Source organism: Beta vulgaris, chromosome 9 (assembly GCF_026745355.1).
Source record: "Beta vulgaris subsp. vulgaris cultivar EL10 chromosome 9, EL10.2, whole genome shotgun sequence".
Classification (NCBI taxonomy): Eukaryota; Viridiplantae; Streptophyta; class Magnoliopsida; order Caryophyllales; family Amaranthaceae; genus Beta; species Beta vulgaris.
In genome coordinates this window covers 7,463,020-7,477,646 of record NC_079210.1, presented here as the reverse complement: position 1 = coordinate 7,477,646, position 14,627 = coordinate 7,463,020, and the positions used below count along the sequence as shown (strand labels likewise).

The 14,627-nt window shown below is 39.3% G+C and overlaps 1 protein-coding gene across 1 annotated transcript; it reads right to left on the bottom strand.

The window, feature by feature from the left end:
• Positions 1-2,568: 2,568 nt before the first annotated feature.
• Positions 2,569-4,232, bottom strand: LOC104885045 (uncharacterized). Its single transcript, XM_010669754.1, has 3 exons — positions 3,878-4,232; positions 3,556-3,803; positions 2,569-3,342 (listed from the first exon to the last, which is right to left on the bottom strand). The coding sequence occupies exons 1-3, from the start codon at positions 4,230-4,232 to the stop codon at positions 2,569-2,571; spliced, it is 1,377 nt and encodes a 458-aa protein (XP_010668056.1).
• Between the last annotated feature and the right edge of the window lie 10,395 nt (positions 4,233-14,627).

Genomic DNA, 14,627 nt, shown 5'->3' with positions numbered 1-14,627 from the left:
GGATGAAATTCAGAAGGCTCTCTTTTCAATCCCTGGTGATAAATCACCAAGGCCTAATGGTTTTGGCACCCACTTCTTCACGGATGGTTGGAATACAATGAGGAAGGACATAATTGATGCTTTGAAGGATTTCTTCAACTCAGATAACTTGTTGAAAGAAATTAACATTACTATGTTAACTTTAATTCCTAAAGTTAAATGTCCTAGCCATGTCTTTGAATTTAGACCTATTGCATGTTGTAATGTTGTTTACAAATGCATAACAAAGGTGATGTGTATGAGAGTGAGAGATATTTTGGCACATATAATCTCTTAATATAAGGGAGCTTTTATTCAGGGGAGGTTCATTGCTAGCTCATGATATTATGATATGTCAGGACCTGGTTAGACAATATGGAAGGAAAAATACTAGTCCTTGTTATATAATTAAGATAGATATGAAAAAAAAAGCATATTATTCACTTGATTGGGGGTTTTTAGAGGATATGCTGAGAGCATTGAATTTTCCAGAGAGATTTTTGAAGCTTGTCATGGTTTGTGTTTCCTCTCCTAAATTTACTTTGTTGGTAAATGGAGATTGTTATGGTTTTTTTCTTTTTGAGGCAGGATCATCCTCTCTCCCCGCTTCTTTTTTTTAATTTGTATGGAATACTTGACTAGGACTTTAAGAGTAGTTGGGGATAAAACTCAATTTACATTTCATCTTAGATGTGCTGGAGTCAATCTTAATCATCTTTGTTTTGCTGATGATGTCATCTTGTATAGTAGGGCTGATTTTGTGTCTGTTTATTATATGCTCCAAGGCTTCAAACATTTCTCATCTGATGCTTCTGGGCTTGAGGTGAATGATTGTAAATCTCAAGTTTACACTTCAGGTATGACTATAGAAGAGGTGCAAAGAATCATTGATGCATCTGGTTTCAAACTTGGTAAACTTCCTTTTAAATATTTGGGGTTTCCCATATGTTTTAAAGGATTGCCATTAGGGGATGCATGAATCTTGTGGAAAAGATGACTACAAGAATCAGAAGCTGGTGTAGTAGGAACCTATCCTACCAAGGTAGATTGGTTCTTGTAAACTCAGTTTTAATGAGTATACACATCTATTGGGCTCAGGTTTTTATCTCGCCAAAGAGAGTTTTGAAAGAGGTTGAAATGATGTGCAGAGCATTCCTTTGGATTGGTAAGCATTACAGTGGCAAGGGCGGCTATGTAGCTTGGCCTAATGTTTGTATTCCTAAACATGATGGGGGTTTAGCGATCAGGAAAATCCAAGAGAGGAATATGTATGGCAGCTATTGGGCGATAACTACCAAGAAAGACTCACTATGGCTCAAATGGATTAGTGAGGTCTATATGAGGCAACCTTATTGGTGGGAGTACTCTCCTCCTACAAATAGCAGTTGGTACTTGAAAAAAGTTTCTAAAGTAAAAAATCATCTCATTACAGAAGATCAGTCACAACAGATGGGCCACTACATACTAAATACAACAGCTGTATAAGTTTTTTTTTTTTTTTTTTGCTAAGCAAGTAAGAGATTAGATATATGAATCAACAATTTACAACCAAACTCATCAAATGGGAGGCAAACAACCTAGGTTAGTTGGACTCCCTCACCCAAATACAAGTACAAACAAGCTAGGAAACACACTTCCAAGCATATCTAACCATTACAAACTGTGAAACCAGTTAAAGTCTTGCCTCGATATTTTTTGAGGAACAACAACATTTACTCTAGCTTTGACTATTTGCTCTACTTGCTTGCAGCTTACATGAATAGTAGGAACACATTGTTCCCAATAAACCTTATTTCTACTTTGCCAAATCACATAAACCATGGCATTTACTCCTGCTGATATTACTTGCTTTTGAAACTTTGTTCTCCTGTTGTGTTGATTCCATCTAATCAACTAATTTAAATCTTCAAACTGAGTTGAGCATTTCAACCAGGACTTTAAATGTTTCAAACACTCTGAGCTGAACTTGCATCTAAAGAATAGATGCTTATGATCTTCTCTTGCTTGACCACACAAGAGACATAAATCATTGCTGGTGATACCAATTGTTGCTAATCTTGCCGTTGTTTGCAACCTTTCTTGTATGGCTAACCATAATATAAACCTATGTTTAGGTAGACTAAGTCTGTTCCATACTATGCCATCCCAAGTAACTCTTTCTTGGTCACCTTTCAACTTCTCATAGACCTCCTTTACTGAAAAATGATTCATGCTTCTGAGTTCAGCCTGACTGTATACTTGCTTCAATTGCTCTTTAACAGAGCATAATTTCCTCCAATACCAGCTAGAGTTAGCTGTAGGAACATAATCCCACCATTCTACCTCCCTAATGTACACTGAGTGTACCCATTTCATCCAGACACTGTCTTGCTTAGTAGCTATGGCCCATACATACTTAGCAAGACAAGCTGTATTCCAGGTGAATACATCTCTAAACCCCAGACCCCCTGCCTTCTTAGGTTTACATATATTCTCCCAAGCTACATTTCCTGATTTCATAGTAAAGTATTGGCCACTCCATAAGTATGCTCTACAAATCTGATTGACTCTCTACAACACTTGTTGTGGAAGGACAAATACTTGAGCCCAATACTGATGTAGACTCATAAGAACTGAGTTAACCAATTGCATCCTGGCTGTATAGGATAAGTTTCTACTGCTCCAGATTCTTATCCTAGCAATCATTTTCTCTATCAACACTTCACATTGAACAGATGTGATTCTCTTTGCACAAATTGGTACCCCTAGGTACTTGAATGGAAGTTTGTGTAATTGAAAGCCAGATACATCAATCAATCTCTCCTGTTCTCTTCTATTCATCCCACGTGTATAAAGAGCAGACTTCCCAACATTAGCTTGTAATCCAGTAGTTTCAGAAAACAATTTAAAAGCTCTCAGTAGTAGATATGTTGATGCAAACTCCCCTTTACAGCACATGATGAGATCATCAGCAAAGCACATGTGAGAGAGCTTCACTGCCTTGCACCTTGGATGATACTGAAAGTGCTCAAAATCACCCACCTTCTTCAGTATCCTAGCAAGATACTCCATACACAGAACAAAAAGCAAAGGGGAAATTGGGTCCCCTTGCCTTAGCCCTCTATTGGACTTAAAAAATCCTTTCATATTTCCATTTATCATCAATGAAAATTTTGGTGTTGTAACACACTCCATCACCAGTTTCCTGAATTGTAGAGGAAAGCCTAAACCATCAAGCATCTCTTGAAGAAATTCCCAATTAACTGTATCATATGCTTTTTGTAAATCAATTTTCAGTAAGCAGCTAGGTTGAGCATGTTTCCTTCCATAATGTTTCACTAGATCCTGAATTACCACAATATTATGGATAATGTATCTCCCATGGACAAATCTCCCCTAATTCTCCATGATCAAATCAGGTAAAACATGCCTTAACCTATTACATAAGACCTTAGTAATACATTTATACAAAGTATTACAATAAGAAATAGGTCTAAATTCTGTAACATTTTTAGGTCATTTGTTCTTGGGAATCAGTGTGATAACAGTAGTATTTACCTCTTTCAATAAATTCCCACTCTGAAGCACATCTAGTACTGCTGCCACCACTTCATCTCCTATTATTGACCATGCATCCCTATAGAAGTATGAGCCAAATCCATCTGTGCCTGGTGCTTTACAACCTGGAATAGAGAATAAAGCTTTTTTAACTTCCTCCACAGTGTATGGAGCAGTTAAGATAGCCCTATGCTCATCTGTGATGAGAGGTCCTTCTTGAACAATCTCCTGTAGGACATGTTTTCTTCCTATCATATTACCACCCAGAAGCTCCTGATAATAGGTGAGAAAAGCTTGGGAGATAGCGTTTGAGTTATCACACCATGACCCTTAGCTTCAGCATCATATATTCCATGTATCTGATTCTGTAATCTTCTAGCCCTTATGCTCTGATCGAACAAGGAGGTGTTCTCATCACCATCCTTGATCCAGCTTGCTTTAGCTTTCTGGGATAGGAATTCTAGATATGCATGATGAGTTTCTTTATACTTCTTTATAGTTCTCAACTCCTCCTCAGCCTTCTGATGATCTCTTGGATCCATGTGTAACTGTTGTTGAGCTTTCATCATGTTATTGTAAGCTTGTATATCAGCTGCTTGAATATCAGAAAAGCCTTCTTTATTCAATATTTTCAACTCTGCCTTAGTGCTTCTCAATTTCCTCATCACTTGATACATCCTTGTCCCCTGAATTATTCCATTTCATACCCTTCTAATGATATCCATAAACTGAGGAGCTTTCCTCCACATGGTGAAATATTTAAATGGTTTCATACCTGTTATATCAATTGGATATACAACAAGTAGAGCTGGTGTATGATCAAATTCTCCTTCATTCTGAAAAGAGACTTCAGCTGATGGATAACCATCTATCCAAGCTTGGTTTGCTATCACTCTATCAAGCTTTGAGAACACTCTATTAGCTCCTTCCTGCTTATTGTTCCATGTGAAAAAGTTACCCGTGCTTTTGATATCTTGTAAACCACAAGACAGCAAGCACTCTCTCATATCTGCCATTTCAGCCTCCCTTACAGGAGCTCCTATCCTCTCTTCAGTACTTATTATACAACTGAAATCACCACATATCACCCATGGTTCAATTGTATTAATAGCCTTCAAATCTTCCCATAATTCCACTCGCTCTGTTGTTTCTCTCATTAAATCCATAAATGAATGTAATGAAGAACCCCATACGTCCATTAACAGGTTTAATGTAACAATGGATGAGCTGTGCAGAGCATTTACATATAGTCAGATGGAAACTAGTAGGTTTCCATGCTATCAGAATTCTACCTCTATCATTCCAACTAGAATTCGAGGTGAAGCACCAACCATTAAACACTTGCTGATACACTTTTCCAAGGTTATGAGCTTTAACCTTGGTCTCTAAGAGGCCAACAATCCCTGCTGCAGTTTTGTGAATGTAATTCCTCACTTCCACCTGCTTTCTGGCATTGTTGAGGCCCCTTACATTCCAGCACAGGACTCTATCCATTCAGTATAGGAGGTTCTCCCCCTCCCCTTGTGATTACTAGCATTTCATTCCTCTCAACTGCATTATCTTCAGCATCTGCTAATAGTGCTTGAAATGTATTCTGTGTTGTAGTGGGAGGACCTAAAGATTGCCTGACTCTTATAAGTCTTAATGCTCTTTGGAATCCTTCTGGATCTACATCCCTCTGCACTTCCTTCTCTACTCCATGTGTTTGTGCTACAACCTTAGGCTCATCTGGTGCAACCTCTTTATTCTTAGGTTTCCAGATCTGCTTAGGTTTCCTCAATCTACACACCTCATCTGAATGGCCAAAACCCTTACGATGAGCACATTGCATTGGTTTCCATTCAAATACTACTGGAACTTCAGTTAGCTCCCCTTTTTCATTCCAGAACTGCACATATTCAGGAAATACCTGATCTATATTTATCTCAATTAAGATTCTAGCATACTGTAGTTTTTCTCTGTTTCTAGTGGCATCATCTCTCTTAATTGGATCTCCAATCTGAGATGCAATCTTATGCAATGATTTTTCACCCCAATACTTCAAATTAACCTTTAATTGAACCTATACTGGAACTGATTTGATATCCTCCTTCTCAAAATCAATTTCAGAGGTCCATGGTTTCATTATCAAAGGTTTCTTGTCAAAGAAGAAATGCCCTTCTAAGACTTGATCTCTAACATCCATTGTCTGGAATCGCACCAAGAACATCCCTCTCTTGACCATTGCAACCTTATCCACTTTGTAATTCCTCCAGATTCTCCTTACATAACCTTCCATGACATGACTAGGAGGATTAGCTCCTAACACATAACAAATTGTGGAAGAATTCCAGAATGCAATCTCCTCTTGTATATCCTCAAGTTCAATAGTAACAGGTTCCTTCTGATTGAAATCCTCTTTTCCAATATCACTCACATCATCATTATCTTCCTCCTTATCCACATTTACAACATCATCTACTTGCTAAAAAATAGGTGCAGAAACCATACCTTTCTCAGCAGCATTTCCTCGAGCAGTTTGAGTTCTCACCTAATCAGAAGTCTGATGAATGGATTGAAGCCATTCATTGAATGTATGTTTAATTTCAGATTGCACTCTAATCTCATTCAAAGATGATTGAGGTGTCAAAGGCTGACCTATTCCTAGGCCAAAATCAAGTGCCTCAATACCTAAGATGTCCTCCATTGATCTTGTTCTCAAAGCTTGAGAATCAGAAGTAGGGCCTCGAACCTTCTCCTTACCTTTTCCATTTTTACTCCCTTGATTACTTCCACTGGATTTCCTTGCCATGGCACCAATACGCTGTATTGAGGAAAATTTTGCAGAAATAACCAAATTACTGTTCCATTGAATCCTAGAGAGAAGAAGGAGTTTCTCTCTCTAGAACCTATTCCCTATAAGTATCAGCTGTATAAGTTACCGGTGGGTGATCATGAGAGAGTTTACTAGGATAAACTAGTTTAGAGCAGGATGGTTGTGCCTAAATACATATTTTTTATGTCGCTTATTATGTATCAAAGATTGCAGACTACTTGTAGATTGCACAGAATGGGTATAAGTGCAAATTCTACTTGTTTGATCTGTGGAAATGAGGAGGAAACCCAAGACCATCTGTTACTCAGATGTTGTTTAAGTTCACAAATATTTTCTTTAATTAAGAATTTGCTGGGGATTGAGATAAGAGGAGAGTCTGCTGGTGAGATGATGCACTGACTTCTCAGACGCAGACAGAAAAAATACCAGATGCAAGTCATTGCTGCTATTATGGGTTCTATATTCTATCACATTTGGTGGGCAAGGAACTAGGTGTACTGGAATCAAAGTGTCATTACTGTAAATAGTTTAATGCATAGAAAGCTGAATAGTGTTATAGAAAGAGTGTATAGTGTCATGCCTAAGAAGATGCCTAGAGAAACTAAAGAATGGTTGAGGAACTTGTCTCTACAAGTGTAATACTAACAAAGCGCGAAGCTAATGTTTCGTTAATATTAAGGAAAAATTGACGATAGAGGTCTCAACTTTGGGTGATAATTTTTAAAAAGTCTGAACTATTGATTAACCTGTGTAGGTCCCAACTTTAGGGGGTATTAACTTTTAGTGGGCCTTAGTGACTTGAAACTGGCTTAATAGGTCATAACTTGTAAAACTTGGGTCACACCAGAAGGGTTAATTGAGGGAGGGAAGTAGGAACTAGGTGATATTTTAAGAAAAATCATCAGTTTTAAGTCACCGAGGCCCGCTAAAAGTTAAGACCCCCTAAAGTTGGCACCTACATAGGTTAATCAATAGTTCAAACCTTTTAAAAATTATTGCCCAAAGTTCAGACCTCTATTGTCAATTTTTCCTAATATTAAATATCTAACTTTAAAGTTCGAGGACGAACTTTGTTTTTAAGGAGGAGTAGATGTAATACCCCGAATTTTCAAAGATTATTTTATTATTTATTAAGGTTTAATATTATTTTTCACTTGAAATTATTTTATGATAATGCGATTATATTTAATAACTATGTTTATTAAAATAATGATTTCATTTAGTTTTGATTTATTTAACAAATTTCAATTAAATCATTTACTTGTTTTATTATTAATTTTATTATTTATCAAACTCCTTAAATTGGTTTATGGATACTTTTGTCCATGTTGTCCATCCAATTTATGCAACCCAAAGCCCAAACATCAAGTCCATTTGTAATTTTTGCCAAAAAGAAAAAGGGAAAAAGAAGAATGAAGATGAACGTGCATCTTCTTCCCTCCTTTCTTCTTCCCTCGTCTGATTCAACAGCTCAAAAGGAGCAAATTTTGTCAACATTCAACCCTTGTCAGTAGGAAAATTAATTCAGTCCAAATATCAGATTTTAGGCCACATTTTCAAAGGCCATAACTCTCTCTCTCCTCACTTCCTCCATTAATGAAGCTTGACTAAATTCCACAAGTTCAGAAATTTTCCCTATAAATAGAGACCCAAACACATCAAAATTCCCAAGCAAACTAACCCACAAAGGTTGCTTCAATTCCCCTCTTCTCTTCCTTGAATTTCTGATTTTCATTTTGAAAATTTATTCCTCTGTTATTTCTTATCTCGCCGGAAACCACCGCATCCTCCACCAACGAACCACCAATTCGCACCACCACCGCCAACTTCTCCTTCCCTTCGCACCTCCGTCGCCCTTCCTTTCCTCCCCCTTCGCGGCGCCTTCTGCTGCGTCCCCTGCAGCCTGCACGAACCACCACCGCCACTCTCAACAGCCACCCTCCTTTCGCGGCGCCTGAGCCTCGCCGGTGAACCGAAAACCACGAAACCACCAGCGCCACCTTTCTCCCTCATCATCTCCCCTGCTTAAGGCCTCCTATGTCGTCCTCCCTTTCCTTCGTTCTTCTCTGTCTTGTTTCTCAGTTTGAGAAACTAATTTTCCCCTTTTTTAAAACTCCTCTTCCTTTTCCTTTTGTTTAATTAGTTTATTTGTTTACTTTTATTTTAAAACTAAAACCCCTAATTTACTAAACTAGCTTATCTTATTAAGTTAGTGTATTTTGTTAATCTTTTATAAGCTCGATAATTAGTTTCTAATTTTTCTAGCTTAAAATAAGAAGTAAAATAAAGTTAGTTTCTATGTTTAAAATAATTGTTTAAAGTTAATAAAAATAAGTTGAAGTAATCTTTCATTACTTAAAATGATTCCATAAACGATTTACTTTGATTTATAAACCCTCTTAAAGATCATTAAGAATTTCTTTAAAGTAATTTGTATTATTAAATCGTTATTTTATATTTTGTATTTTATAAAAACGGGGTTATTTAGGAACTAACTTAGATATCGTTAACATTTATTGTAGACTCCGATTTCGTAGACAATGATTATCAAGAGCACTAATACGTTCGTGAACTTAACTTTTGGGCACGCGTCACGAGGTAATCTCCGATGTCCATCTAAACATAGATCCCGTTAGCCTAAAACGAATTGATTACGTGATTATTATGTGCTTATAAAATTTATAAGTATTGACTATAATTATGGATTATCGATTTAATGCGGATTATGAATACGAATGACAAAATGGACAACGCTTATGGATTTCGATTATGAATCATGACAATGGACGATGTACGATATGACATAGACGTTACTATAACGCTACTAAAATCGGTTAATGTTATTTAATAATGTTATTATTATTATTATTATTATTATTATTATTATGATTATTACGATTATTATTATTATTACTATATATCATTATGCTTATCATGAGTATGATTATCGTTACGGTTATTTCACCAAATACCCCCGACAAATCAAGAAATTCACCATATACCCTCAATGTTTCAGAAATGCACCATATACCCTTCAGTTTTCGAAAACGTGCACCAGATACCCTTTTTCTTAACTACCGTTATCTCACCGTTAGTATTATTTACAATATTGCCATCATTAACCCTTAATATTTAATTCTAACCTAATTCTAACCCTAATCTAACCCTTTCCCTTACCCTAATCTTAAACCATACCCTTACCTTTACCCCAAACCCTAACCCACCCAGCCCACCACCCCTCCACCCCACCCCAGCCCCTACCCCTACCCCTACCCCTCCCCCTCCCCCTCCCCCACCGCCGATGTGCGTGCCGGCCTCCCCCACCCCCACCGCCGATGTGCGTGCCGGCCTCCCCCACCCCACTGACGCTGTGCGTGCCGGCCTCCCCACCCCCTGTCTGTTCACCACTGACCACCCATCACCCGTCAATTTCCCCTTCCCTTTTTCAGTCGATTTCCCCAACCCCACCCCCTCTATTTCTCACTCTCTTGCCTCCACCCCCTCGATTTCACCACGGCGTATTTGCTTGCTCGACACTGTTGTATCTCTCTCCTCCCTCGAAACTCTCGCTCTTTCTCCTGTGTCGTTGTCGTGTACCTGCTGTGTCGATGGAAAAATGAAGGGGGAAATTGATGGGGAAGGAGTGGGGGGAGATTAGAGGAGGGGATGGGGTGCGATGATGGAGTGGAGGGGATGGGGATGGTGTCTCCTGTGCCGTTGCTGTGTCGACGGGGAAGGGGAGGGGGAATTGATGGGGACGAATAACACTGGTGGAGGGGGAGGGGGTTGGGGAGGGGTTGCGACGGTGGAGGGGTTGTGACAGTGGAGGGGGAGGGGCTTGGGGAGGGGTTGCGACGGTGGAGGGGTTGTGGCAGTGGAGGGGGAGGGGGTGGGGGCCTGGGATGGGGTGAAGGGGAAGGGGAAGGGTGGGGGCTGGCAGGGTTAGGGTTTGGTTAGGGTTAGGGTTTGGTTAGGGTTAGAATTAGAGTTAGATTAGAATTAGGGTTAGATTAGAATTAGGGTTAGACGTTAATAATGGCAAAATGGTAAATAGAGCTAACGTTGAGATAACGGAAGTTAGAAAAAGGGCATCTGGTGCACGTTTTCGAAAACTGAAGGGTATATGGTGCATTTCTGAAACATTGAGGGTATATGGTGAATTTCTTGATTTGTCCGGGGTATTTGGTGAAAAAACCGTTATCGTTATTGATACTGAGGCTTTGTGAAAGTTGAAATTAATAAGAACTGGTGTTAATGAAATAATTATAAATCGTCTGAAGCGATAAATGAACTCAAGTGATGATTGTGAAATGAGTTATTGAAATCTCTATGAATGGGTTGAGATTATGATGGATTGAATATGTTCACACTGGTTTGAACAAGATGACGTAAATTGAACAAGATGACGTAAATGTACATGTGATTTATGTGATGACGTGAATTAAAAGATGTTAATCACGTAAAGTGAAATATCGGAGGGAAATGATGAACAGGTTGCCCTGTATGAGTGGTTCAACAGCCCCTACAGGTTCTCTGGTTACTATGCTGATTATTCTGTTAATGTCTTCCTTCTATCCTGTTGTGATCCAAGTATAAGGGGTGTGCACACTAGGGACTCTGTTATGGCCAATATGATTTTTCGTAGGTGGTTACAGGGGTTTCCCCGGCCTACAAGTAGGTGGTTACAGGGGTTTCCCCGGCCTACTATGTTGAAGTAAGTGGTTACAGGGGGGTTTCCCGGCTTACTACCGTTCTCTTTCCTCTCCTTGAATAACTGGATTAATGGAAGTAATGATATGATCATTCAGTATATATATAATATATTATTATATATATAATATATATATATATATATATATATATGTGTATATGTGTTATGACTTTCAAAACTATTGATCTACTATTTTACAAAGTATTTTCAACTTAAGTATTTTACGGGATGGAGTTGGAATTACTCAGTTTATCTGATTTTTGGGAGCTTGTCTCTCTTGTCTCCTTTCAATATATTTGTGCAGGTGGATGATCGATCGGGGGAACAAAAGGGAGATCGTTTAGAGTTGTCATCCACTTAGCATTTGATTAGCTTCCGCTGGAACTCTGGAACATTTTAATTAATTAGTAGTGTTTAATGAACAATTTACTTAGTTGTAATGATTAATGAATTTGAGATGGTGTGTTGTAACTTAGCCTTGCATTTATTTCCAAGGAGATAATTGTGGCGGTAGCACCACCTCGTCGAGTCGAACGCTCGTGGATTTATTTTCCCCCAAAACCCGAGTTTTTATCGAATGAAAAAGGGTTTGGGTCGGCAGGGGTGTTACAACAAGTTTTTAATTAGTTGATTGCCTGCCTAAGGTTTGAGGGAGTCAACCTAGTTGGTTTGCCTCTCCCTAGGTGTAGTTTAGGTGTAATTGGTTTTGAGCTTATATTTTACTTATTGAATTAGCAAAAAAAAATAATTAATTAAATTCCTTTGATTTAGTTGAGTAAGGCTGGTGTTTCACTAGTGGAAAAAAGTGCATCTGTCACAAGCTAACTGATGCGGTTTGGCCAAAACTGCATCAGCTAAAAATATCTGATCCGGTTGTGGCCCAAAATCGGATCTGATTTTCATGCCATATTTTTGCATAATATATGTGAACCCTCATTTTCTCATTTGGCCCAAAAATAGTATATAACGCATATATGGGCCCAAATTAACCCTCAACCCTCATTTCCTCTCACCCCCTCAGATCCTCAACCCTAATTTCCCTCTAACCCGTCGTTTCTCTATCTTCTCTAACTTCCTCAATCCTCTCTCCTCTCACCCCCTCAGATCCTCAACCCTAATTTCCCTTTAAACCATCGTTTCTCTCTCTTCTCTCACCCCCCTCAGATCCCCAACCCTAATTTCGTTGTCTTCACCCTTCATCAGTCGTCCGTCTTCATCCTTCATCCTTCATCCTTCAACGTCTTCATCAGTCGTTCGTCCTTCGCTGTCTTCATCAGTCGTTCATCCTTCGCCGTCCTCCGTCTCTCGTCTTCATCAGGCCCCCTCATATCCTGCCGTAAATTTCTTGATTGCGAAGAATGAAGCGAAGAAGTGAAGCGAAAAATGAAGATGCGAAGAGGAAAACGTTACCATCTTCTAGGTTTTTCAAATTATGTTCAATTGTTCTTTCCATTGTTGATTTTGTTCTAAGTTCGTAGAATATTAAGTTATTGATTTTCGTGCAATATAATGTCATTTCGTTGTTATTGTTGATATGTCTCTATTGCTATTTTTTTTTAGAACCCTTCCCACACTTTCTGGTGCGGTCCTTGTTCTAAACTGCATCAAGTACCTAAGGAATCTGATCCGGTTTTCACTCAAACTCGGATTGGTTTGTCAAACCCGGATCAGTTTGTGACAAACTGATCCGGTTTTGGACCGGATCAGTATATTCCTCATAGCTGTTGCGAGCCCACCTGATGCGGACCAAAACTGCATCAGTAAGCCCGATTTTGAACGCATCAGATGGACTTTTTTCCACTAGTGTTTGGATCATCTAGAGTTTTAAAAGAACTCTATAATGTAGAGTTTGAGCAATATCAACCGTCGAATAAAAAATCAATGACTCGTATATTAAATTTCAAAAATCCCCTCTATTTTTCCTCATCAAAACCCACCCCTTTATCCTTCCCCTCCCCCTTCCACTAATATGAGCCCTTGATTTTAAATTGTATGGTTAATATACAACTCTACCTTTTATAATTATATTAAAACTCTATAGGATGTAGACTCGTTTCAAGTTTTGAAAGATAATATGTTTAATCCTGAAAATTGGACCTGTGATAAAATTTTATAGTCACATGCTGTACACTGAAGTTATATCTGTTATTATATTTATCTAAAAGAAGGACTAACGAATGCCTTATTACCATTCCTCTAGTTAAATATATTTATACGAGTTGTAAAATTATATTGTAAATGGATCTTATTTAGGCATATTTCAATCACTCTCAAACGGTAAGAAAATATAATCTTTTGAATTAGATACCAAAATTTTTATTCAATTTACCTAATATAATAATTTAGGTTGTTTATTCAAAACGAAACTCTAATTTCTCATTATCCAAAACTCCTTTAATTTTATGTATTTAAATATAGGGAAATTTCCTCAGCCCTTAGGTTTGGCGTAATTCCCAAATTACCCCCACAGTTGGAGAATTCCTCATATACCCCTGAGGTTTGTGTTTAGGCTTAAGATATCCTTACTATGGACGGAACCCTAACGCCGTTAGGTTTTTCCTCTCTCTCTCCCTAGTTTTCTCTCCCCCCCCCATTCCCCCACCCACTGCCGAACCCCCCCTCCCCCACTCCGGCTCCGGCGACCCTACCCCCACCCTTCCCCATTCCCGATTCCCTCACCCTAGGCGTTGGCGCCGGCCAAAACAGTAGTCTAGGGTGGTTTTAAGGGCGGGTTTAAGGGTTTGGGGGGGGGGGGCGCATCTGGGTGGGGAAGGGGGTCGATTCACGATGGGAGACAGGTAAGGGGGGCCATTTTCGATAGGGGGAAAGGGGGGGTGTCGGGGTGGGTGGGGGTGTCGAGGTGGGTGGGGGAATCGAGAATGGGGAAAATGAGGGATAGGGTGGGGTGTCGAGAGTGGGGGAAAGGGAGGGCTAGGGTGGGGTGTCGAAGGTGGGGGAAAGGGAGGGCTAGGGTGGGTGTCGAGGGTGCTGCTGTTATGGCCGGCGAAGGGAGGGGGTAGGGTCGCCCGCGCTGGAGTGGGTGGTGGTCGCCGTCGCCGAAGTGGGTGGTGGTCGCCGGATGTTGGCTGCCGGCTGGGGGAGGGGTGCTGGCAGTGAGCGGGGGAATAGGAGGAGAGAGAAAATTGGAGGGATAGAGAAGGAAAAACTAACGGCGTTAAGCATCCGTCCATAGTAAGAGTATCTTGAGCCCAAACACAAACCTCAGGGGTATCTGAGGAATTCCACAAATGTGGGGGGTAATTTGGAAATTACGTCAAACCTCAGGGGTATCTAAGGAATTCCCCAAATGTGGGGGGTAATTTGGGTTTACGTCAAACCTCGGGGATACCTGCGAAAATTTCCCTTAAATATATGTAAAACTCTATTTTTTAAAATATTTAAAATAAAAACTAATGATTTGACAATCTACGTGATGCTCGATATTTCATAAGTTGTAGAACTATATTGTAAATGGATGTTATTCCGGGGCATATTTCGAGCACTATCTAATGGAAAAAAAGTTACAATATTCTGAAATACGAAGCA